Genomic DNA, 27,579 nt, shown 5'->3' on the forward strand with positions numbered 1-27,579 from the left:
GCAAGCATAAAAAAGTGTGGCACGGTATAGTGCAGGGGTAGGAGACCTCGGCTCTTTTATGACTCGTGGACTTCAACTCCCAGAATTCCTGAGCCAGCCAAGCTGGCTCAGGAATTCTGGGAGTTGAAGTCCACGAGTCATAAAAGAGCCGAGGTTGCCTACCCCTGGTATAGTGAATGGTGCGGGTATGAAGTAGATTTAGCTAGATTTCCCCCTTTGTTTGCTAATTCAAACTTTATCGCCAGAAAAGCATGTCGCCTTCCTTAATTTGATCCTCCCCAGAGATGTGAGGATGACAGAACTAATCGTGCTGATGACGAGACGAAAAAGTAATTATTCCTAGGGGAAAAAATCGGGCAGGCGAAAACTGAAAATCAGCTGCTTGGGTGGGAGGGAGAAGGAAAAGGCGAAGCCATTGGCCAGGCTGAGGATTGTGAAAACAAACGCTTGTTCCGCACTCAGCCCAAAGGCGGCGCTATAAAGACTTGGCTGGGCTGACCGGGAAGGCGGATGCTCAATTCAAGTCTCTCCGCGGCAACTTCCTGGGTTGCCGCAGGGAGTAAAGTTTTCTGACCGTTTAAGTTTCGCTTTTACCTTCGGCTTAGCGTTGCGGAGAGCAGACGCAGCGAGAGGACTGGGAAGGAGAGCCTGTTCGTCGTGGGTTCCACGCGGGCAAGTATAGCTTATTTCGAGAAAGAGAGAAACTCATTTTTTTTCCCCAAGGCTCGATTCCCACCTCCATGCCGACTTCTCTCTACTTCGGCAATTCCCTGGTAGACGAGGGGCCTTTTCCAAATCTTTGGGCTTAAGCTCTCCTCATTGTGCTTTCATTCGCTGATAACATTTTGGGACCCGGAGTCGGTCGTAGGAACTTTCAAAAAGTGATGGACTTGCACTCTTTGTTTCCCTCCCACCCACCATGTACTTAATCGTTGCTATTTTTGCTTTTAAAACTAATGGTGAAAGTAGCACCGGTTGGAGTTCTACCTGCCTGATTAGTTTCATGCAGTTCTTCGGTCGGCATCAAATCTCCATTCCAGGAAAAAAACAACAACGCATCGTGTTTCTTTTCCATGCTACAGAACCGCGATCTGGGAAATTTCTGCTTGGCGTGGAGCTAGGAAAATGGGGATTAAGTACAGTTAGTTCTGTATTTCAGTTTTCCGCGTTAAGATGCTTGGGACCAGCTCTTCAAGCATGCTGTTATGGTTGTATTGATCTGATAAGCTTACCCATGATTAACTAATGAATCCATGGTTCACTCAGCTGATTAGAATTGCACAACGTGAAAAACTATAGGGTATCTCCTCCACTCGGGGTTCATACAAGAAATGAAACTAAAATTAGGCCTGCTACTTTGTGGTTTAGTGTGTTGTACAATTGCAGCTTCTTGCTTGTCTGCAGCTGATGGACCCAAAACGGCGGTGTTTGCTAGGAAAAAACGGGGGGGGTGTGTCTGTTATATCTATCTTATTAACTGAAGCATTCTTGCCTATTTTTATGATAGAAAAAACCCCGGTAAAGATCAGCTGATGAGATCATCCAGGATACATGTTCAAGGTTACTGGTTAAAATGAAATAAAAAGAACTTGGAAGCAGAAGTGAAACAAAAAGATTTTCTGTATGAAAGAGAAAGAGACACCACCCCCCATTGGATGGTGTCCAGCCAGTTACTGAATCGTGATGGGTTTTCTCTTGTCACAGTCTTCTAATCAGAGTCACCTGGTGGCAAAATCCAAAACATGCTGCCTTTTATTTAGTAGCTGTAGGGCAATACCTAAGATAAGAATCTGGGAGAATTGCCTCTGCTGTTTTAGTACTTTGCAACTATCCCATTAAGAAATAAGAGAGAAGCTGGGATAATGCAGAGGTTTTTAGGGTAGATGTTTCTTTCCAAATGGATAAGGATACTGTAAAGGCAGGCAGGATATACCTCTTCTGTTTGTAGAGGCAGAATAACTCCCAAGTGGGGCAGATATAATAATAATAATAAAGTTGGAAGGGACCTTGGAGGTCATCAAGTCGAATCCCCTGCTCAGGCAGGTAACCCTATACCAAATGGCTGTCCAGTTTCTTCTTAAAAACTTCCAGTGTTGCAGCATTCATCGCTTCTGGAGGCAGGTTGTTCCACTGGTTAATTGTTCTAACTGTCAGGAAGTTTCTCCTTAGTTCTAGGTTGCTTCTCTCTTTGGTTAGTTTCCATCCATTGCTTCTTGTCCTGCCTTCAGGCGCTTTGGAAAATAGCTTGACTCCCTCTTCTTTGTGGCAGCCCCTGAGATATTGGAACACTGCTATCATGTCCCCCCTCGTCCTTCTCTTCATTAAACTAGACATACCCAATTCCAGCAACCGTTCCTTATCTAGTGCAAGGGTCCTCAACCACAGACCACTACTGGGCTGTGGCCTATTCGCAATCGGGCCACGGGCTGGTGCATTTGCGTTTGAGCTGCCTGTGCATGTGTGCCGACCTGCTCGCATGGCCTGGTTCCCCTCTTCCCCTTCCGGACCGCCAAACCACAAAAGTTGGGGACCACTAGTCTAGTAGACTTTTGTCTTATAGAGGTATGACTGGAATTATTCAAGTATCTGCAGTTATCCCAGTGATATATCCTAATCTCCATATTGTCAATGGAGATTCTTAATCATCCAGGTCATGGTTGTCTCAAAGGTGTTTTTCAAAACTGGTATTTCTAGTTTTTTTTCCTTGAAAATGTTTTGCTTCCCATCCAAGAAACTTCTGACTGAATTTATATTATTTGCAGTCTGATTATTACCACTGCTCTCCAAGATTGTTGAGGCCACTTGGGAGTTTATTTGTACCCTCAGGATCACCTGAATCAGAATGCAAATGGATGTGGAACCTTCTTGATACTGCTGAAAGGACTGTGTTGTAAACAGGAGATAGGTAGTGTCCTATTCCTCACCCTTTGTTGAGAGAGGACTGTACAATTTTAACGTAGATGGCCTCTTTGACCCCTCTTTCAAACCAATGACCCTCTGTCCAGAATGTGAACTTTGTTGTCTGACACACCTATTGATTGGGAAACGAAACAACCATTTCACAAATGCATGGCACAACACAGGAGAACAAACCCATCAGGACAAGATTCAGCATCCATCTGCATTTAAAAGACAAAGGTCACTCTTTTGAAGATAGCAGATTTCACATTCTGGACAGAAAGGGCCACTTGTTTGAAAGAGGGGTCAAAGAGGCCATCTGTATATTAAAATTGAACAGCCCTCTCTCAACCACCTATCTCATGTCTAAAACACAGTCCTTTCAACAGTCCCAAGAAGGTTCCACACCCATTTGTACTCTGATTAAGGTGACCTTTTATTCAGATAATTTAGTGTTTTTTCAAAGTTGGCAACTTTTAAGATGTATGGACTTTTAACTCTGATAATTTCACAGCCAACAATTTGGAAGTTCAATCCACACATTTTAAGTTTGCCAACTTTGAAAAACACTGTGGTAAACCAGTACCCCCAACCTTTTGGGCACCAGGGACCAGATCCATGGAGAGAGGTTTTCCACAGACTGGAGGGGGCATGATTTCGCACACTGCCTGCATCCTGTAGGTGGGGCTTTGCTTGTTTGCAAGGCCCAATTTCTGGCATGAAGCAGCCTGGGGCTGGTCCACGGACCAGATGTTGGGAATTCCTGTGGTAAACAATGTTTAAATCAGCTTATATCTTACAAGTTTCAATATTGTTATTTTTAGATAAGTAATGAAGTGAAAAAGTATCTTACTGAAAAAATATACAAGAAGTTGATTCAGAAAAACTAATATTATTATTTGTTTGAATGGACATTCATTTGTAAATTGCTTTTTTTAGTGATTTCTTTCTATGACATTCTGGAAAAAAAACTTGCTAAACATTATGAGACCTGTGCAGTGTTTCACATTCAGTTTCCCAAAATGGTTCAGAGCTCATGAGGGCACAAATATAGCCCTTGAGCACAGATCTTAAAGCAGCTGTATCTTTTCTTGGGAACACGGCAGCATGTTTAGAATTTAGGTGTAGACAATTCAATGGAATGTAAGTTAGAGCAAGTGTGTTTTCTTCACATGTATGTGGTTTTCTTCATTTCTCTGGTAGTGTTAAAATTAAGGAGCAAAGAAACTGGATTTCAATAGTTTTGTAAAACATTTCAACCTAAATTTGAATACAAATGTCTAACTTCTAGATTCATTTGTTTTAAAAATAGAAATATATCATGCTATCTAAAATGATAATAATTGTAAGAATATTGATTGCAGAGTCTAAATATTGGCAGAAGATATCTGTTCCTGTGTTGCCAATGATGGCTGAAAATACTACAAATGATTATGCTGATGCAGTGGATGCAAAACCTTCAAGAACTGATCGGTTATCCATCTTTGGAAAGTAAGAAAATTAATTTTTAAATTAGAAATCTTAATTTGTATAAAATAGGTATACAAAAAGTTATGATTACAGTTCATCTGTGGCAAACAATGTGAACAAATAATACTGTGACAGGAATGTTTATGATCTTTTGATATATTGACAGAAAAATCACTTTCAATTTTTTTTGAAGACTTTTTTTGTAAATTAAAATGGTTGGGAATATTACCTCAATAAGTCATTTGTGAAAATATTTTAAAGTGTATTCATATGATAATGGGGTCCAAATGGTAACTTACTCTGAAGAGTTTTGATAGTTTACTATTATATTTTCATAATATAGTCTACTACAGAGGTTTCTAACCTTTTTGGTTTGGTGGCCCGGAAAGGGAGGCAGGCAAATGGGCCGCACACAAGTACATGCGCAAATGGGGCAGTGCTAATACCGGCAGGATGCTTGGGGCGGTACTAGTGCCGGTAGAATGTTCGCGGGGCGCTAGCACCGGCAGGATGCTCAGGGTGGAGCTAGCGCAAGTGTGGGAAGTGAATGCACACACACGCACAGGAACTCGCCATCCCTTCCGGTAGCCAAAAGGCCACAGCCCACAGGTTGGGGACCCCTGGTCTACTATTTTTGCTACTGAAAGTCATGCTTGATTGAAGAAAAAGTTAGCAACAAAAGTTAGGGATTTGGCATTCAATAGCTGTGAAGCATGAAACATTTTAACACTGAATCAACCCATTTTCCCTTTGAAATAAAACTTTTGACATTCAAAAGTTTGATTTTTGCAGACTCCATGAAAATCTCTACTTAGAGAGAAAGGTTTATTACCATACCCAATTATTTTATTTATGTGTTTTATATGACCATTCACCTCAAACGTTTAAGGAAATAGACTGGATTTTAAATTGTCACTGGATTTCTGTTTTGAAAGTTTTATTAACAAGGATGAAGAATTGTTTTATGTCCCTATTTAATGTTTTTAGATAGTGGTTTTAAAATGCTTTCTAACAGGACTTTATGATACTGACTATAAGCTGTCCTGTAAAAATGTTTATTCTAAAAAACTGATTATAAATTCTTAAACAAGTTTTTGAGTAAAATGGATTTACTTTTTTAGCAGGCATAGCATATGAAACCTTTTATTTTACTTTTTTTATTATGTTTATTTATTTATTTTATTTATTTTATACTTTGACTTATATGCCGCCCTTCTCCCCACGGGACTCAGGGCGGCTCACAGCATATTAAAACAACATAACACATTTCCCCAATAAAAGCCAATTAAAACCAAATATTTGTAGCTGTGTCTCTTATTAAAAATCATTAAAAATTTAATTTAATGTTCATTACACAATAGTCCAAGTCTTGTCTTTAAGATGGACTTACAGTAGTATAGTGGTATATCAAACTAGGGTTTCATGAGGGAGGCTTCAGGAGAGCCTAAGGCCAAAGAAAAATTCACTTGTGCATAGCCAATTGTCTATCCCCGTGGTGGCGAACCTATGGCATGCCTGCCACAGGTGGCACGCAGAGCCGTCCCTGATGGCACGCGAGCCATTGCTGCTTCCCTCCTCTTTGCGCATGTGCAGCTCTTTTACACTCACTAAACGAAGGAAGTTTCGGAGCACGCGGCAGAAAGCGAGAGAGAGAACAAGCAAAAGCGGTAAGTTTTGCCTCATCTCAGCCCTGCCTCGTCTCTGGCCTGCCGCTGAGCTTCCTGCGCTTGGCTGCAGCGGAGGAGGTGGCGGCGGCCGCCGGCCTCCCCAGCAGCCCCAGAACACCCCGCCGGCACTGGCATTTCTTGTAATTTCGCACCCGGCGCCCCTCGCACAGCCGCGCTGTCTCCAGCCTGCCGCTGACCGCAGCGGACGAGGCAGCAGCCACTGGGGGAGGCCGAGGCCGAAGAGCCTGGCCCAGCGGCCCCGGAACATCCCGCCGGCGCTGGCATCTTGTGGCACTCGGCGCTGCCATTTCTCGTCATTGCAGCCCGCCTCGCGCAACCCACCTCACGCCGTCTTCGACCGGCCGCTGAGCTTGCACCGCTTGGCCGCAGCGGACGAGGCAGCAGCCACCAGGGGAGACGAAGCCGAGGCCGAAGAGCCCGGCCCAGCGGCCCCGGAACACCCCGCCGGCGCTGGCATCTTGCAGCTCCCGGCACCGCCATTTCTCATCATTGCAGCCCACCCCACCTCGCGCAGCCCGCCCCGTGCCGTCTCAGGCCTGCCACTGAGCTTGCGCCGCATGGCTGCAGCGGATGAGGCAGCAGTCACCAGGGGAGGCCAAGGCTGAAGAGCCCGGCCCAGCGGCCCCGGAACACCCTTCCGGCACTGGTATCTTACGTCGCCCAGCGCTGCCATTTCTCACCATCTCACAGCCCAGCCCACCTGTCAAGCCCCTGTGGGCTCGACATTCACAGGGGAGGGAGGCAAGCGGTCCCAGCCATGCTAGCGAGCTCTGGATGGCGACCACCGCACAATCGCCGGGAGCACAGCGCGGTGCCCAGAGGGAGGCTGCCGCACAGCTGGTCGTCAGGAGCCCGGCACAACACACCTACCGGTTAGCACGGGAGGCTCCTCTGACGCTGGCCACACCCACCCATGCTTCCATGACTACCATGGCCACGCCCATTTGGCCACGCCCATTCAGTGGCCATGTTCATTCTGTGGCCACAGCCCCAGCACCCTGCGATGCATAAGTGGGTTTCAGGTTGCAGTTTGGGCACTCGTTCTCTAAAAGATTCGCCACCACTGGTCTATCCCCTGTTTGGATCTGGATCATAGGTTCTAGCAGTTTTCTATTTTGCAATGTGAAAGAGTTGAAAGCCAATAAAGGTTTCAGCTTCTCATTCTGCAACATCTGTTCCTATGCTTATAAAACCTGATGATCTAAACAGGTGAAAGCTTTTTCAGAACTTTTTTCCTAGTCTTATACTATAGGGATGTTTACTTGGGAGGAGAGATGTTTTGAACTCAATGTTGACTCCTGGCAACTGCCTAGTCCAGTTTCCTTGGCCAGATTTCAGAAATAATTTACCATTGCTTGCTTCCTAAGGCTGAGAGAGAGAGAGAGACTGTCTAAGACAGGGGTGTCAAACTCAATTTCACTGAGGGCCACATCAGCATTATGATTGTCCTCAAAAGGCCAGTTGGTGTCTCAGGCTTCTCTCCCTCAGGCTTGCCCCACCGACATCTCTCCTCTCCATCGCCTTCTTTCCCCCCTCACTCCTCTTTCCCTCCTTTATAACATCTCCTCTCCTCCCCCATGCGTTCACTCATTTCCCCAGTGTAGCTGAGAACCCGGGATCAGTGCACACAGCTCCAGCTGATTGGGGCTTCCAGCGGCCTCAAAGGTGGCCAGCAGCCACATGCAGTCTGGGGGGGAAGAGTCAGCTGGAGCCCCAACAGCCCCGTAGCTCCAGCTGACTCTCCCCCCCCCAGACTGTGTGCGGTTGCTGGCCACCACTGAGGCCACCAGAAGCCCTGATCAGCTGGAGCCATGTACACTGATCCTGGGGCCTCAGCAGAGCCCCAGCAAGACCTCAACTCCAGCTCACTCTCCCTCAGGCCCTACAGCTGCTTCAGCACACACACAAGCACACACCTTGCTACATACTTAATCAGCTCCTCCTACTAGTCTGCTTATGGGCCAGATCTAAACACACTAGGGTGGGGGGAATCTGGCCTGTAGGCCTTGAGTTTGACATGTCTGGTCTAAGATAACCCAGATTTCATGCCTAAAGCAGGATTAGAACTCCCAATTTATCAGTTTCCAGTCTGCTGCCTTTAGCATAGGACCAAACTGGCTCTGTTTTGTTTATCGGTGCAAATCATTTAAGCAACCTGAATCTGTTCCTCAAAACAGACTGACAAAAATTAGGGATGTGTTTTATTAGGTTGTTAAAGCTTTGTTGGGATCATACATACTGTACAATACAGCTTTCCCAACTGATAACCACCACATCATGTTTAGATGTTGCAGTTTCCAGATAATATGGGTATGGAAGTACACTAGCAATCACAACTGGAGGGTGTAAGGTTGGCTTAAGTAATTCTCTGCCAGGATTATGTTTTTCTTTCTAACTTACCGTATTTTCCAGCGTATAAGACGGCGTATAAGACGACCCCCAACTTTTCCAGTTAAAATATAGAGTTTGAGCGAGAGAGAGGGGGGGGGAGAGAAAACTTTATGAGTAATATGCCAAACCACATGTGTAAAGGAATAAAATAGAATACCCGTATTTTCCAGCGTATAAGACTGGGCGTATAAGACGACCCCCGACTTTTGAGAAGAGTTTCAGGGTTTAGAAAGTCGTCTTATACGCCGGAAAATATGGTAGTTTATATTTTCACACAAACAATTTTCAATAAACTGACTTTAAAGTACATAGCTTGCATGTCATATGTGTATATCCTAAAGCAAGAGAAGCATTTTTGTTGGAGAAGAAAAACAATGTTTAGTATTACAAGCACAGACAGGCACTCTGTTGCTAATAAATAGAGAGCACTTTGTCCCAGGTATGGGGCGTTACGCCTTTTTTGTTTTCATTGCTAAAACATGGCTTAACAACATAAGAGATGAGGGAAGTGAAGAAAAGAGAAGTGGAGTGTGTTTTTGTCTGTTTCTGATAAGAATGTCTCTAGTGAGAGACACGTATTCAAGTGAGATAAAATTCAGTTGGAAGCCTATCCTCATTCCTTCCATTTGAACATTTCACAAAAGCAGATTTCTTTATGCAAGATATGGCTTGTAGCAGGGATGGGAAAGGTGATTAGAAGCTTGGGTGGGCATGATTGTTGCACCTGTCTATGTTTCCTTAAATCAAAGAAGCCTCTTGCCAGAATCACACATGAGCCTGACAACTGAACGATTACTGACAGCTGGGTATACACACAATTATGTGCTCTCCAAATTACATTTTCCCTTTCAGATCACTTCACAAAACATTGTTAAAACCTTACTTCAGTACAGATTATAAAACTATATAAAACTTTGTTTTTTTAATAAACTATTTAATTTTTTTTAAAAAAATATTTAAATCTAATCAATTGGTCTTAAGCCCGATTCCTTTTTTTTAAATGAAAAAAATATCAGACAGGCCATTTATTTAAAAAAAACTTAAAAGGATAAAAAAAGTGCATGGTTTGCCCACAAGGTGGCAGGCCAATGTAATTTTAAATAAGAATCTTCATATAGTTTTATATGAAGATAAATTTATAAAGAGATAAAAATAGTATGGCAGTGTTTTATTGTTCTGTCAAATGTGCAGTTCACCAATATATGTTACTCTAGAATCTCAGCTGATGAAATATGCTAAAGGGATATGACAAATGTTCAAATAGGTTTAGGGCAAGTTTACACATACATCAGATTTTTGGGTGTCAGTTCTCTAAATTCATGCTCATATATCATACACATATATGTATGTCCACTAGTTTTGCTATTTTGAAATAGATAAATAATTTATGCATAATTCTGTTGGGTGCTCATTCTATTTCATGGGAAACCAGGAGACTGAATTCTAGTTCTGCCTTAGGTGTGAAAGTTGAATTTGGGTGATTTTGGTTACTCTCATTCCAACTCACCTCACAGGATTGCAGTTGTTGGTAAAATAGGAGAAATGAGTATTATGTTATGTTCACTGCCTTAAATTACTTATCAAGTAATAATAGCAGGATAAAAATCTAATAAATAAAATACAAATACTCAGAAAAAATAAATAACAAAAATTAGGGGGGGGAAACTCTTAAAGGGGCTTTTTTGTCTCTTTTCCCCTAGCATTTATTTTTCTTTTTCTTAAAAAAAAAATAGAAAAGGTGGTGGAAGGTTTATATCACATTTCTTAGTATTTTCGTTTCAATTTGCATATAAAATTGTTTGAAAATGCAACAGATATAAATGAAGTAAAACATCCAAAATTTAATGTTTAACTACAGATGGTCACATCCAAAAATTAAATTATTTCATCTTCATTAAAGCTAATCTAGGTTTGTGAGTTAATTCTTACATTTTGTGTTGGTTTTACCATTTTGTTACTTCAGGTGTTAAGGAAAAGGCCTAAACTGTTGCATCCTGTGATATTTACATCACCATATTATTTTGCTGGAATATTTATTTTCTCTACACTTGATTATATGAGTTCTCTTTTACCTCTTTTCAATCAAATTCATGTCTCTGTTGTAGTTAATTAATTTAATTGTTTTTCAATTGAGGTTGAGGTTTGTAAGTAAATATATCAAAAAATGTAATGAGTGTAACGTTTTCACATGGCAGAAGGACATAAACGTATTTAATAAGGACATGAATGAATTTACCACTATTTTTACAAGTAATTTCCTTGAGAACCTCTTTCCCACCTGTAATAATCCAATGCTAAATGGCCATCTTAGGATTCCTCCCCCTTTTGATGTTTAATTGTCATTATTCTATAATTTTGAAATTTTAAACCTAATTTTTAATTTCTAATGATAACTTTTATACATTGTTTATTGATTATATTATATTGTACACTCCTCTTTGAGGGAGCTGGATGTTTAAAAATATGATAAATAAACAAACAAACAAATGTATAGTATTGCTTTAAATGTAGTGGAAAGATTTTTTCCCCCTTTGAATTAGTAAATTGTGAGGGTGAATATTCAAAGCTGGATCTTGGCTTTAAAGGATATCTTCCTGCTTGAATGTGCAGTGTGTTGCACCTGCCTTTTGTATGCATTCCTGCCTTCTGTACTGTAACAACAGTGCAATAATAAAATAACATTGATGCAAGTACATCTTTTCTGCCTTTCAGCTGGAGCAGAAGAGGCTTACATGACCTCAGCTACGTGTTAGGCCATAGTAATGGCCCTTTCAATAGCCTTATAGAAAAGTCCAGCGTGACCTATTGCTGACACAGACAAATTGTTGAGTCTGTGAACACATTGTAGTTTGTTTCAGTTTCTGGTGTTGTGTGAGCATGATGAGATGCTCGCATTATTAGAAAAGATAATAATTATCCTTCAGCATAAGGTGGACGTATTTTTCAGATGCAGAGTAGTGTACCACTTGTTGAAGAACCAAGGTACCGTTCTTTCTTTTTCCTATTCATTCAAGGGAAGAGGAGATATCTAACATTAGGGGTTACCTAATGTTAAATATTAGCGAAATTAAAATTTGAAAAATCATTTTATAGTAGATTGACAATAAAAGGGTTATAGTGTAGAATCATACATTTGTTAGAGGAATTAAAGAATTAACGTGTGTAAAATACAGCAGTAGCCAGGATATGTCTAATGTTACGTTTTGTATTTGTAACATGCATAGATAATAAAAAAAGGCTGTAAATTAGATAAAACCCATTCTGTGAAGTAGCAAATTGTGTTTTTGATGATAATTGCAGAGGACCAGTATAGCTTTAGTTGTGTTTAAGGAGGAAACAGTAGTTCACTGTAATCAGTAATAGAAATATTACGTAGATGATATATCTTTCCTTAAACTTGCATTTGTATTTCTATTTGTAGGCTCTAGGCTTATTACTGATTTCTAGAAGACAATGAAACTTTGTTTCTGTCTTAAGCAATTGAGCTTAAGACAGTGATCATTAAATCAGTGATCTTCTTCCATTATTATCGAGGCAGTTAATTATTTGCTTTCTCAGAGAAATACAGGAAATTCCAAAACATGTGGCATGTACATTGCAGATTTATTTCCTTAATGTCCTGCCAAGCATTTCTCATAAAATTTGGGTAATTTCCGGTAATCTGAGTCTAGACCTACATGGTTCTAAACATACTGTTACTTTAAAATAGGTGAAGAAAGTAAGGTAACATGTAGATCTTGACTAGTCCCTGAATTCTTAATAACACCTATTAGATAAAATGTAACTTCAAATATCCTGAATACCAAATTGGTGAGGTCTGCTTATTGGATAAGATCCTGTTTGTCCTAGTGGATGTCCTTTGCCAAAAGACTAACAGGGAGACTATAACTAGGTATATTCTAGAAACCTTGAGTTGAAATGGACCATTAGGACATTAAGAAATGAAACTCATCTTTAGCAAGTACTGTAGTTGTCTAGCCTCTTGCGCTAAACCCATTAATGAAATCTATTATCTGTCTTGGCAGTTGGTTACATTGTTGAATTGTTACTCTTTTTTTCCTATCACTCAATATATCTTCATGTGTTATAATTCCATTGTTCAATTGCTTGCACACATTTTATTATGGTGATGAGACCAATATTATTAAAGGGTACACATTTTATGGTGAAGAGATCAATATTAAAGAGTATACATAAGGAACAAAATAAGGATAAATATAGTTAAATTAATGATAAAGGAATAAAATCTGCATTAGTCAATGACTATGTTCAACACTGAGCAAGTGTTAACCTTCAAAGGTAACAAACTAGCAAAAATTATGATGAACATTTATCTTTGTTAACAGCTAAAATATATATTGTAGAAGTCATCAGTGGGGGGGGAATAAGATCACAGTCATGTAAGACTTATTTTCCAGTTTTCTGATAATCTTCATTGCCTGTTCTTCTCTGAACCCATACATACTTAAGTTTATATCAGTGGTTTGAACTGGTGAGCCTCAGGAAGTAGACAGGGTCTTTAGGGCTGTGAGCTCAGCCATGTGCTCTTTAGATCCACAGCCCTTCAGGCTGGTTAAAGCGCCCTGGGGATGTTGAATGAGTGGCTTTAGTGAAGTATAATTCTTGAGTGAAGGGATTGTTCCTTTACCTCTAAAGGAGGCTTTGGTTTTCCAACTCCTCAGTAAGCCATCACTGGACCCCACTATATTGTGAGTAATGAACTCTTATTTTTACAAGCCATTTTAATTATATGTGTTTTAATTTCATTAGACAGATGGGTAGTTATTGGATTGTTTGGAGATCATTTGCATTCTTTTCACAATAACATTTAGTTCTATTTCCACAGAAAAAAGAAGAATGAATGGGAAGGTCAACCAGAGGATTCTTCTGGTAACCAATATCGAATTATTATCCCTACGTTCCAATATAATATAGCCTTTAAGAAGCTTGGTAAATGCATTATTATAAACAATAAGAACTTTGCAAAAGATACAGGTACTCCTTTATTCTTCTACCTGCATGCTAATTTCTTGTGATAACTTTTAAAAAGATGTGTGAGCTTTTTAAAGTGAATACTTTTAATAAGTGATATTTCGCAATGTGCTGATATTAAGTGACTTCTTGTTTTGGTACAAACCTGACCTTGGTTAAAATAATGTATAAGTAGACCTCACTTAACAACAGTAATTGGAGCTGTAATTTCGGTCGTTTAACAATGCGGGAGTAAGATGTGAGGTCACGTACCACATCGTTTAACAATAGCAGTTCCTATTTGTTATTTAGAATTGTGCCTCATTAAGTGAGAACTTCCTTGTGACTTTCTGCCTGCTTCCAACAAGCAAGCACTTCAAGGATAGCACCGGCAGGAAGTCACAAGTACTAGGTGGCTTGCAAGTAGTCTGGCAGGCAGATAAGTGATTGCTGGGTGGAGCTGCTGCCAGGTGCAGGAGGGTATATAGTGGCTGTCACAGTGCCAGTCAAGATAGGTGTAGACTATGTGGTACAAGCAATAGATTTATTTATTTATTTTTAGAGAGTTTATGTGCCCACCCACTCACTTTCAATGACTCTGGGTGGCTTACCAAAAATAAAAAAAACCATATACAAATAGTAGAAACAACCCCACACACATACACACACATCTGGTGAAACAAGCCACTTGAACTCACTCCAGGTTCCCCAGACCCATTGGCAAAACCAGGGCCTTGTGAAAGAATGTCAAAGCCTAACCTCCATGAGAATGGAAAGGAAGGTAACCAGCACACAAAGGACCCTTCTTCTGTGTCCCACAAGATGTACCTCCTTAAGAGGGGGGGAACTGCAACATTCCCTGCCTCCTCACTGTGATCGATTAGCTGGATGTACCTGGGTAGAGACAGTCCTTTAGATAACCTTGTCCCAAGCTGTTTTGGGCCTTAAAAGTGACAGCCAGCATCTTGAATTATACCAAGAACAAATCTACAGCTAGATGCTGTGGATAGGCATGCGCTATGGGATATAGGATCCTCAGGACCTTTACTTCATTGCCAGATTCCTTAGGAAAAAAAATTGTTGAGTGCCACTATAACTTCAAATGCTCACTGATTTGTTGTGGTTGTTAACCAAGGACTGTTTGTACTGGAACATAAACTTTTTTTAATAAAAAAAAAATACAGTAAGCCTCACTTTTCCAGACTGGGTGAAGTTATGTCTATCAAAAAACAAATCTTTTCTTGTTGTTGTTGTTGTTGTTGTTGTTGTTGTTGTTAGTTCAAATTCAAATTGTCTGCTAAATCCAACATTTACCAATCCAGAGTTTAACTGTAATCCACTCTATTCATTGTGGATTTTAGAATTCTTGTTTTGCCTCCACCAGGCTGTTAAACAGGCTATAACGAATTGATTGGAGGAGGGGGGGGAGGAGGAAGATACCATTAATACCTGTATGACTTTGTTGTAGCCATCTTAACAGTCAGATGACTGTAGCCCAGCATGGTAGCTATAATTAAAACTTATTTTTTGTTTACAAAAAAGTTTTTGGTTTTGAAAAGTTGTTCTAAATATCAAGTACCTCTTTTGGAGGAGTTTTTATTTTTTGATCATAAATTTAGTTCTTAGTTTGCCTCTATTTTTTTAAAAGGAGGGTTTTGTTCTTCTGTTTGTTTCCTTGCATTTTAAAGAAATTCTTATTTAAATATTTTGAATGTATGTTTAGTCTCAATTACCATGCAAGCATAATTGTAGTTGCTGGCTCATTCCCTTTCAATGCAGTTACTTGCCACTATAGAAAAGTAAAAATAGCATACTTTGAGCTTCAGCAAATATTAGACAAATGATTATGTGGAAATTATGCACAGCTATAGGTTATAACACTGCTTGTATAAAATATTATTTCACACAGCCGGTTGTGACATTCATTTGTTTTGGCTTAGGGATGTGTATACGAAATGGTACTGACAAAGATGCTGGTGACTTGCAAACATGTTTTCGGGACATTGGTTTTGATGTTTCCATTTATAATGATCTCAGCTGTAAGAAAATGAGGGAAATCCTTGGTGAAGGTACTGATTTTTTTTTTTAATTTGACTTAACTATTATCTTGAAATCTAGTTGGACAACTTTTTCTAAGTTGATGCCAAGCTGATAACTACTAAAAATGCATAACCAGATGTCTGGGAATTCCCGAAATTGTGGGCTCAAGACATGGGCACAGGTTGAGAGAAAGAATAATAAATCACATATCAATTCTCTGGAGCTTTATGATCCTCAAATTGTATACCAATTTTAGCACTTGTAATGTTTTAAGATTATTTATTGTTAAAACTGTGTGCCTTTTTTCATGCACAGAACTCAGAGTGGTTTATAAAACCAAACACTCTTTAAATTACAACCAGTACTTTAAAAATCGTAAGCTTCAAGCAGCAGGAAGACAAAAGACCTAGTTGGAAAAATGCCCTTTTTAGTTGATATTACTAAGTAGAGTTGAGTGACATGTTCATTTAATGATGGGAGATGTGGTTGATTTGTAGTTGCCAATGAAGATCACGGTGATGCTGCTTGTTTTTCCTGCATATTATTAAGCCATGGAGATGAAGGCCGCATCTACGGCACAGATGCATTCATGGCAATCAAGGATTTGACAGCACTTTTCAGAGGAGACAAATGCCAAAGCCTAATTGGAAAACCCAAACTGTTCTTTATTCAGGTAAGAAGATGTTTGCTAATTTTAGTTCTTAAAGGATGGAATGTTTATCAAAACAAAACAAAGCTAGAAATAGCCTGGCATACCCATATATTTCAAAACACCACCAAAACTGCAAGTAAAAAGGGTCCAAAATTTATGGACATTTTCTTGTAAAGTATCATATAACTACATTTGTGATCTTTGAAGAAAATATGGGCTGTCTTCATCATTCCTTGAAAAGTCTAAATCTTTCCCTTTTTGTACTGCACATGCCATAGCAGGTCACAACTTGATTGTTCTCCTTTTACCATTTTACCCTTTTGTGGGATGCGGTGGCCCATTGTTCTACAATACTTCATTCTTCAGTGTAGGGAAAGGATACTAAGCATAGCTGGTCTGAGATTAATTTTGTTGACATATATGAGGTCTAATCCTATCAATGTGAATTTTGCTAGATGGCCCAGTACAAAGCTAGATTGACTTTGAATATAAGGAAGGTTCATATCTCAAGCACAGTTGTCAAATCTGTGCAGCTTTATCTCTCCAGACCTTCTCTTCTCATTTTTTACCTTTGTGACTAAGAGGCAACAGTTTTCTCTTCATTATTATGTCTTTTGGATAGCCCGGGGGCAAATATATCTCTCCAAACTAGGTATGAGTATAATTTTGGATGCTTTATGAATAATAAATCATATGCCCACTAGCTACAGCTTGACCTTTTCCGCATAGTCTAGTAAATGAAATGCAGCTGGAACATTTATGCTGCAGCCCTCAGACTTAAAGCATTTTTTTTAGAATAAATTTTTATTAATTTTTCATTAAAAAACATAAATTTTTTATCACAATATCAACCCCCCAAAAAAATCAACACCAATCAATACATTCACGGATGTGTCCGGTGTCCCCCTCCCGCACCACCCTCTCACTTACCTACACCTTCCTCCTCCCATCCTACCGCCACTCCTCCTTCCTTAAAGCATTTTTGATGGAACTCTTCGCTGCTTATCAGTAGTAGAAGTCATTAATGTGCATTTCAGTGGTTATCCTGGTCGAATTCATTAATGTACAGTATTTAATTTTACAAAGTGCAAGTATTTCTTCAGTCACCAAATGAATCTGCTAGAGAACTATCATAAAATGTTATGATTTTTTGTTTACTATGTGCCATTTATACATACGCAAATTATGCCTACTGTTTAATATTATGGTTTCAGGCATGCCGAGGTTCTGAATTTGATGATGGGATTCAGACAGATTCAGGTTCTTCAAATGACACCCTGGAAATGGATGCCAATCCAAGATACAAGATTCCAGTTGAGGCAGATTTTTTGTATGCATATTCCACTGTGCCAGGTATTTTATTTATTTATTTTATTTATTTAATTTAATTTATATGCCGCCCTTCTCCCAGCGGGACTCAGGGCGGCGCACAACATATTTAAAACAAAAGCATATATACAATCCCCCCCTGTAAAACCGAATTAAACCAAATTTTAAAGTTGTGTCTTCCAAATTCCTTAAAATAAACCCAGTATAAAATCCTCCCTAGGTCAGGTCCGCTTGCTGAAAGAGCCATGTCTTGAGGGCGCGACGGAAGGTAAGGAGATCCGGAATCATCCGAATCTCGGGGGGTAGTTCATTCCAGAGGGTAGGGGCACCCACAGAGAAGGCCCTCCCCCTGGGGGTCGCCAGCCGACATTGCTTGGCCGACGGCACCCTGAGGANAAAATTTATGGACATTTTCTTGTAAAGTATCATATAACTACATTTGTGATCTTTGAAGAAAATATGGGCTGTCTTCATCATTCCTTGAAAAGTCTAAATCTTTCCCTTTTTGTACTGCACATGCCATAGCAGGTCACAACTTGATTGTTCTCCTTTTACCATTTTACCCTTTTGTGGGATGCGGTGGCCCATTGTTCTATAATACTTCATTCTTCAGTGTAGGGAAAGGATACTAAGCATAGCTGGTCTGAGATTAATTTTGTTGACATATATGAGGTCTAATCCTATCAATGTGAATTTTGCTAGATGGCCCAGTACAAAGCTAGATTGACTTTGAATATAAGGAAGGTTCATATCTCAAGCACAGTTGTCAAATCTGTGCAGCTTTATCTCTCCAGACCTTCTCTTCTCGTTTTTTACCTTTGTGACTAAGAGGCAACAGTTTTCTCTTCGTTATTATGTCTTTTGGATAGCCCAGGGGCAAATATATCTCTCCAAACTAGGTATGAGTATAATTTTGGATGCTTTATGAATAATAAATCATATGCCCACTAGCTACAGCTTGACCTTTTCCGCATAGTCTAGTAAATGAAATGCAGCTGGAACATTTATGCTGCAGCTCTCAGACTTAAAGCATTTTTGATGGAACTCTTCGCTGCTTATCAGTAGTAGAAGTCATTACTGTGCATTTCAGTGGTTATCCTGGTCGAATTCATTAATGTACAGTATTTAATTTTACAAAGTGCAAGTACTTCTTCAGTCACCAAATGAATCTGCTAGAGAACTATCATAAAATGTTATGATTTTTTGTTTACTATGTGCCATTTATACATACGCAAATTATGCCTACTGTTTAATATTATGGTTTCAGGCATGCCGAGGTTCTGAATTTGATGATGGGATTCAGACAGATTCAGGTTCTTCAAATGACACCCTGGAAATGGATGCCAATCCAAGATACAAGATTCCAGTTGAGGCAGATTTTTTGTATGCATATTCCACTGTGCCAGGTACACTTGGGGCGGGGAGTAACAATTTGATATAGGATGAGTCAGGCATAAAGTGTGGCAGAAAATGTAGGCATTTGAAAAGTGATTATTTGAGTAAAAGCTATTTTGGGGGGAAGCATATTTTCTTTACAGTGAATTTTAGTGATGACTAAGCATCTGGCAAGTATTAGGTGATGCATGCTAAAACAGTAATGGGAGATCATTATCTAATTGGGGCTAGTTTGTTATCTCACAACTATATAAATAGAAAAACTAGTCTATCAGCAGTTCCGTAAAACAAACATGCCTGTTCCTAGATTTGTGCAGTCCCAGGCACATACACGTGTGGGTGAAAGAGATAATGGTAGGGTAGTGCTCTGTTGCAAATTTCTCAATTCCTCCTTAACTCCAACACCTATTTTTTCCTGGTGTCCTGGATCTTCTATTCAAGTCCGGCAAAATGCACACCTTCTTCACCAAGCTGCTGGCAAGTACAGCAACCTCATCCATTCTCATTTCAGTAGAGCTGCATACTTCTACCAAATAGAATTCATGTAGTTCTCAACTTACAACTGCATTTGGGACTGGGATTTCCACTGCTAAGTTTCCATTGCTGATTCACGACTCTTCAGCAAGTTAGGTGATGGTCATGAGAACAAGGACTGTTCATAAATCACCTTTTCCATTGCCATCATAACTTCAAATGGTTGTTACTGTGTTTCCCCAAAAATAAGACCGGGTCTTATATTAATTTTTGCTCCAACAGACCCATTAGGATTTATTTTCAGGTGATGTCTTATTTTTTTCATCACAAGGCCCGTGGGCTGGATCTGGCCCATGATAGGTCTATATCTGACCTGCAGGGCTGCCCCAGAGATGGTGAGGAACCGGCCCCTGTCATCCAGGCCCCGCTCTGCCGGGCGCCCTCCTAGCACACATACAGGAGGCAGCAAGTGCACGGGAGCCGACGATGTCTCTCAGCCGCCACAGCCCGCTGGCCCTCTGCCTCCACCTGCTGCTTGGAGGGCCAGGCCGGCAGTCACAGCACTCAGATTCACCTGTGCATGCACAGGCTGCGCAGCCCCAGAGTGCGCAGGCCAAGGGGCTGGCGGGTTGCGACAACTGCGGAATACTGTCAACTCCTGTGCACTGGTCGCTTTCTGTGTTGTAACGGATGTGCGGTACTAAGGATCTTAACTGGAGCTTATTTTCGGGATAGGGCTTATAGTAAGAACATCCTAAAAATCATGCTAGAGCTTATTTTCTGGTTGAGTCTTATTTTCGGGGAAACACAGTAGATGAATGGTCATAAGTCAAGAACTACCTGGAATAAAAAAATAAATTGAGGGTTGCCATGATTGATTAGTATAACTTCATCAATGGTCCAGCAAGTGTCCTTGATGAACTCAAAAGCATGTTCTAAGGCAGGAGTCCCCAACCCCAGTCCGTGGACCAGTACTGGGCCGCAGCATGCCAGCAGTCAGGCCGCACAAACAAGCAAAGCCCCATCCGCGAGATGCAGGCAGCACACAAAACCACACACCTTCCGGTCCGCGGAAAAACCTCTCTCCATGGAAACAGTCCTTGGTGCCCAAAAGGTTGGGAACCTCTGTTCTAAGAAACCATCTCGTACACAAGTGCAAATTCTGTTTTTGGTTAACATGGCTCATACCCATTAATTGAATTATTTTTAAGTATTGATTTTCTCTTAAACTATAAAGATGCTGATATTTTATCATATTGTAACAATCTATTCCACAAGTTAATTGTCATATATCATGAAATATGAATATCATGACATTAAAAATCATGATATTCATCATACAAGAAAAACAATGTCTCTCTCAAAATATCTTTCATATCTTAACCTTCCCATTCTTTATTTTAGAAAACGTTCTAGCCCATTGAAAATTCCTAAATTCCTTTTCTATGAGATATATATCCCAGAGACAATTTATTTCCCAGAGTCGTAAGGTTTTATTACATATAGAGGGGATATAATTTTTCCTTGTTCGTTGCTTTTTATTTATTTATTTAATAAATTTATAAGCCGGTGATATACAATATCATAAATATTTTAGAATAAGGCAAAAGAAAACAGAAACCTATAACAAACACAATGCAGAGCATCAGGGAAGAAAATACTATAAATAACAATGTCCAATATCAGTGTCCCTAAGGAGTCACAAAACACTGTGGCAGGGCCTACTGTAAATCCAGTTTTAAGACTTTTCTAATAGATGGATCAGAGCATGCAGACTTTGTTCCAAACAGCGGGGGGGGGGGGGGATAGAAAAGTCAAAGATCTGAATGTCATGTCCCAAGATGATAGTGTTGAATGGGATACGGAACATACCAGTCCCACTGAATCTATACAGCAAAAGGTGGTTTCACATGTATGGGCTATGAAACATGTACAGATAGTCACTGCAACCAATTACTTGCAGGTTTGTAAAGCAAAGGAAAATCGAAGTAAAATCACAAGCACAATTGTAGTTTCAATTAATGACCACTTTACATAACAACTGAGTTGCCAGTCCAAATTGTGGTCTGTAAATGAGCACTCACGGTACTAACCAGAAGGTTGAAAGACACTTGGAATCAATATTTCTGCCTTCCAGTTTAGTATTATTCTGCTTATGGATTGTTGGATTAGATAGCTAAATTTACAATATAAATGTGCACTGTGTGTTAAATTCTGTATTTTACCCTTTCTGACTTTAAAAGATATCTTAATTCTGTCATTAAAGGACATTTCCTTATTCTTACTTCTAGGTTATTATTCCTGGAGAAATCCAGGGAAAGGCTCCTGGTTTGTGCAGTCTCTTTGCTCAGTGCTGAATGAGTATGGCAAAAAATTGGAGATCCTGCAGATTCTGACCTTGGTTAATTACAGAGTAGCAAGAAACTATGAATCTCAGTCTGATGACCCACGCTTCTGCAGGAAGAAGCAGGTTCCTTGTGTGGTATCCATGCTAACCAAAGAACTTTATTTCTGTAAATTGGTGCCACCAGCACAGCACATTTAAAATACATAATGCATTATAACTTGCAATATATTTTTAATCCAAGCAGAAGGCAGTCATAGATCTAGAGTTAAAATTGATATAAGACATTTAAAATATGCAATACCAAGATTACCTCAGTCAATTAATATATTGATTTTCACAGTGCCATATGTTTCTGTGTTGTTGGAGGTGCCTATTCCTTCTTTCTATTTTCACCAGAAGCAATCACAATATTTCTCTGGGGTCTTCCTTTCCATCATAGAAATAGCTCATTTTTCCTCTATTAATTACTTTTTTAGATTCATCATTAATTTATAAGAATAATTTTATATATTTGTTAAATACTTCCATCTATAATAGGAAAAAAGTATTATCAAAGTTCATTTGATGATCAGTGATAAAATGGTTGAGAAATCATCCAAGGATGCTTGAATGCTCTTTTACATCCCAATCTACATGTAAAATCGCTAGGTGAGATCCATATTTAGTCTATTATAAATCCATTATTTTGTGTATCATTTGATTTCATTATTATTAATTTAAATTCCATAATTTCAGTGGGTCTACTCTAAGTAAGGTCCAATCTATTCACAGTAGTTCAACTGTTAATTTCTCTGTTCTCCCTGTTCTCCTTTTTTTTAGTAACCAATTCTTATAAATGTAAGATACATATAAATTTCTTATTTTTATCCAAAAATCCTTTTCTTAGATCAATGAACAATAAACACAGTTTACAATCTCTTTTACACAAAAATAATTTTGTATCAAAGACATTTGGTAGTATAGTTATGTAGTGTATAAATAGAACAATATTATAGGTTGTTTGATTTGTTCAATGCATAATTCTACAAAGCAAGTAAAAAAGAAAAGAAAATTATTTCTAAGATTCTATTTTCTTGTAATTATTTGCTACTGTTAACAAACCATTATTTTGTTCTCTTTCTCTACACATAATCATAGTCTTTGGCCAAAAGTTTCTCTTGCAATGTCTTCATCCCTTGTGGTAATTGTTGGTTTCTTATTTTCTTAATATACAATCAATATTATGTAACACAATGTTTTTTTTAATTTTTACAAAATGTCTTTATTGTTACTACATATTTACAATAGATTCACTTCATAGATTTGCAAATTTATTATACAATTAGAGTAGCTACTTGATAGTTTAAGGACTTTTCAAGTAACTTTTGGCCCGATATAGTTTTCAAATGTACAAACACATATATGCACTTATGAAAGTTCCTGAAATTTAACCTTTGGGATCAGGCATGTTGTTTTTGTTTTTGGCACAGAAGAGAAGAACTGGGTTCTATGATGACCTTGATGAAATGCATGACAACCAATCAAAGTAGATGCTATTTTGGGATATAGAGTGATTACAGTTCTGCACTTTTTTTTAATCCAACATTTTGCTAGAAAATAAAATGTAACTATGGAATAGCATTAGCAATGGGTACTGCAACTAAAACATTCTCAGTGACTGATTCAGTAACTTGAAGAATTCTTAGGAGTTTATCTTTCTGCTTTATGAAGGTATATTAATGTTATTAATCATAGCATGGAAACAGCTATCTCCATTCACTTTATAAGAATGTCAAATACTTTGAAATGCTTACGTTAACCAGCAGTTAACATAGGAAATTAATATAGACAAATTCCTTAGTTTATCACCAAATATTCACAAATTCAGTAAAACAGAAATTTTCCACTGTGTTTATGTCATTTGCATAATGAATTGTGGATTATGTAATTTCTGATTTAGTGGTTATTCAGCAATAACAGACACCCTGCCCAGTTGATCAGTTATGGTGAGGGCATATTTTTTAAGTTATCTGTATGTAATTAGTCACATACAGCCAATCTATATGAGCAAAAACCATGTTTCTTTGAAAATATGTTAATGAATTCCAAGGAAAAAACTGAGGGGATAAACATAGATATGCAATATGACAAATCTGCTTGTTAAGGTGTTTTTGTTTTGAGTTTTGGAAGAAGGCATATTCAGCACCTCATATCTGGAGAAATTGTTGGTATTATGCTGTATTACTATGATCAATCTGCCATTACAATATGTGCTTCTCTAGGTTTGCTTTGTATCTTCCAAATATGTAATCTATATTTAGTGCTCAAAAAGAAAGTCATAACAATTTTCCTGGAAAAAGGAGTGTTGGGCAGCAGTTGGCCAACTGCTATAGTAGTGGTCCTATATATTTGAAGGACACATTTGCATTAGAACATAAGTAGGACCCCTTACAGGAAAAAAATATCCTATTTGCATGATCTGAAGGTTATGTACAGTTAACATGATTGGGATTTGTTAATAATTTGTCATTTACCTCATCTTGCTGTGGAGTAGACGGAGGCAAAGGGAAAATAATAGTTCAAGTATCTTTCATTAATAATAGCAATAGCACTTAGACTTACATATGGCTCCATAGCCTGCAATACTGTATTCTAACCACTGTACCACCACAGCTCCTTCAATAAACAGGAACATGAAAAGAGACTTCCGGGTTAGATGTTGTGGCATAATGGGCGCAGGAAAATGGCGCTCCATTTTCCACATCCAATTTCGCTTTGCTAGGGACCCTAAAAAGGGTCTAAATTCGCCCCGGAGATGAAGAAGAAGGGGACCCTTGTCGATCGCGGAGGGGTGGCAGCCCTTCCGTTTGATCCAAAGAAGCCCTTCAAACTGGCAGAAGAAAGACGACACATTTATGTAGCCAGCCAGAAGCCACTGACAACCCAAGATAAGCACTAACCAGCAATCTCTGAACAACACGGATCGAAGTGGGTGAGAACGATCCTCTCTTTATAATTTTAAAACTTCTTCCTGGAAAAAAGAATTCCCAAAGCAAAGAATCCCTCAGATGATAGAGAGAAGGCGAATTTCTGCCCCGTTCTCTCAGAAAAAGAGAAGCAGTGAATAACTTACTTTGGGGGATAATTAGAGAAAACTACAAGATTAATTTGGATTTAATATAGAGACATAGCTTTGACAAATTTGGGGACTAAAAGTATTTTTAAGACTTTCTTTTTGAAAAGATATTTAGAAAATTGGTGAAATAGGTTTGGACTTTAAAGCTGGAAGATGGGTGTTAACAACATCTAGTGGTGAACCTTGGCGTTACAATTTATTATGCTTAAAGAAAATTTGGCATGAAATCTGGACATAGATAAGGCTCTTTGTTGTTCCTGGAAACTTTCACTTTTGCAGATTGCAGCTGGAAAAAGGGGGGGAATCTTGGGCTGTTTTATCTGTATGAAGGAGACAATCATTCTAAATTGGCCGGCCTGGATTACAAATATTGACTGACTTTTAGTTTCAAAAATTACCAAGAAATATTAAACAGTGGGGAAGTTGCTTCTGGACTATTTCTCTTTGGAAGAAACATGGATAATCAATAAGAAAACGTAAATCGACTTCAGAAAAAATTCTTTCCATGTTGAAATCAATTCAAGAGACAATTGTTTTAAATTATGAGGAGACTAAAAATAATTTAAATAACTTGCAAGCAAAAAATGTTCAGAAAAAGACCATAAAGAATGAACTAGCAACTCAGAAACCAGAAGAAAAAATAGAGGAAACTGACATAAAGATAGACAATTCGAAAGAAGAAACCAACAGACAGGCACAGATAAATAAAAATTTGGAAGAGCCAGATATAACATCGGAAATGGGAAAGACTTTTCAAGACTTCAGAACATACAGTATTTGAGGACAAGGAAAAAGAATTGATAGAATGGATGACGGAGCTGTTAGAAGAAATGCTGAAAACTGGGGAACAAGAAACTAAAAGAAAAGTGAAGGAGAAAGAAAATGGAGACTGTTTAACAAATATAAATGGATTAAGTGTTTTTACAAAAACACTTTAATTAAATTGTCTTTTTTATTCCAAATAATATATACAGAAACAGAAGAAGAAATACTTGATGACCTAAATGCACTGACATGCAAAGTTATTTTGCAAAGGAAGAAAGCTAGAGTAAGACTGAAGAAAATAGAGGTCCTGACTAATTAGATGAGGTATTGTACCATCTAATGGATGTTTAAATATGATTAAAAGAATAGACAATTGTTAGAAATAAAAGAACCATTATAAATTAGAAGGATGTGATTTGTAACTAGGATAACATAATTTTTCATAAGATGGGAAATATGAAAACACTAAGAGGGTCGGTATAAGGGAAGCTTTTAGTTACCCAAACGTAATTAATTATGAGAAAAATGATAATTGATAAAAGTTATTTTGAATATTGATGGGAAATTAAAATTGAAAACAAAAGAAAAAACTACGGATTGAATAAGGGAACTCTGATTGCAAACACATTTGAGATATGTTTTGGCTAGAGAAAATATTATAAACTGATATTATTGACACTAACATTAGAAACATGCGATGAAGATGTTTATATTTAATTGTATAGGTATTAATAGCAATAAGACTTATACTTGTATAGTGTGGAAAAATGGTTATTATTGGAAGAAGAGAGGACCAGGGAAATACTGGATGGTGTAATATTGGATATCCTGAGTGAAAATTAATATATACCACTGAATGATAAAGGAACCCACACGAGTTGTTTATTAAGTACATATGATTGTAAAACTTGAAATTAATAAAATATTTACCAAAAAAAAGGAACATGAAAAGAAAATTACACTGGGATAAGATAAAGGAGGAAATGTTGATATATGCTCCTGTTTGTTTAAGGAACCATGGTGGCACAGTGGTTAAAATGCAGTATTGCAGGCTAACTCTGTCCACAGCCTGGAGTTCAATCCTGACCAACACAAGGTTGATTCTTTTATTTGCTGCTTTTGTTTCTTCAAGTCAATCTTGACTGGATTGGCAAACAACTCTTGGCAACATTTTCAAAAGCGATTTGTCATTGCTTGCTTTCTAAGGCTTAAAGGAAGACACTGGCTCAGAGTCACTTAGCTGGCTTTGTGAGTAAGACAAGAGTTGGAACTCACAGTCCCCTGGTTTTTATCCTGGCACCCTAACCACTACACTCTGGTTTCTATCCTGATACTCTAACCACTATACCAAATTGGATCCCAACTGAATTTTTACATAAAATTTACATAGGATTCTTGCTGTCCCTCTTCTCCTGGCCATTTTGGTATACCATCAAGTCGTGTCTGTGCTTATTTGGGGGAGATATAAACAAGGATGCTAAAACGGTGGGGGGGATTCTGGTTTGATAGCAGATAATGGCTTATCAGAAGTATTAGACCTTTCCTTATAGCTTTCCATCTGCACTTGAACCAACAGAAAACCAGCAGCATCTTCTCATTCCTATATTAAATCCCAACTGTCCTGCTTTATTGGGGGATGGTGTTCTGATTTCACATGTGAGAACATGCTTCATAAAATAAGTAGAAAAATTCTCCAACTTGGTTGCTCTTCTTCAAATATCACCCCGTTGGACAACAATCCAGTTGCGTCAGTGACAGGAAAATTGACCTTTTTTGCTTCTGCACACTGTACAATGGGAATATTCATGTCCTTCAAACAGTTTATGCTAGACAACTAAACCATATCAACATGGCGTGCTTCAAATTGAATCCGATCTCTGTAGATCAATTAAAAGCATGCAAAGTCGCATCTAACACCAAAGCCTTTGAAACGTGCCTTAATGTGGAGAAGGTGTGAGATGTAATTCTCAGTAAGAAACCAAAGAAGAGCAAGTCTGACCATTATAAAAATGGAAACAAAACTGGTCCACTCCAAAAGAAGAAG

The 27,579-nt window shown here is 38.7% G+C and overlaps 1 protein-coding gene across 1 annotated transcript; it reads left to right on the plus strand.

The window, feature by feature from the left end:
• Positions 1-545: 545 nt before the first annotated feature.
• On the plus strand, positions 546-22,569 carry CASP7 (caspase 7). The gene is made up of 7 exons (XM_015820561.1): positions 546-672; positions 4,263-4,389; positions 13,294-13,442; positions 15,359-15,487; positions 15,956-16,131; positions 17,325-17,463; positions 21,600-22,569. Exons 2-7 carry the CDS (start codon positions 4,304-4,306, stop codon positions 21,851-21,853), a joined length of 933 nt encoding a protein of 310 aa, XP_015676047.1. The 5' UTR covers positions 546-672; positions 4,263-4,303; the 3' UTR covers positions 21,854-22,569.
• The last annotated feature ends 5,010 nt before the right edge of the window (positions 22,570-27,579 follow it).

This window comes from Protobothrops mucrosquamatus, unplaced genomic scaffold, assembly GCF_001527695.2.
Source record: "Protobothrops mucrosquamatus isolate PMUCROS unplaced genomic scaffold, P.Mucros_1.0 scaffold1145, whole genome shotgun sequence".
NCBI lineage: Eukaryota > Metazoa > Chordata > Lepidosauria > Squamata > Viperidae > Protobothrops > Protobothrops mucrosquamatus.

What these genes read in the sequence shown, in the direction of transcription:
- CASP7 (XM_015820561.1), top strand. Translation starts at nt 4,304, where the DNA reads ATGATGGCTGAAAATACTACAAATGATTATGCTGATGCAGTGGATGCA. An exon ending in CGGTTATCCATCTTTGGAAA is followed by an intron (nt 4,390 to 13,293) that starts GTAAGAAAATTA and finishes CTATTTCCACAG; the next exon opens with AAAAAAGAAGAATGAATGGG. An exon ending in TGCATATTCCACTGTGCCAG is followed by an intron (nt 17,464 to 21,599) that starts GTATTTTATTTA and finishes TCTTACTTCTAG; the next exon opens with GTTATTATTCCTGGAGAAAT.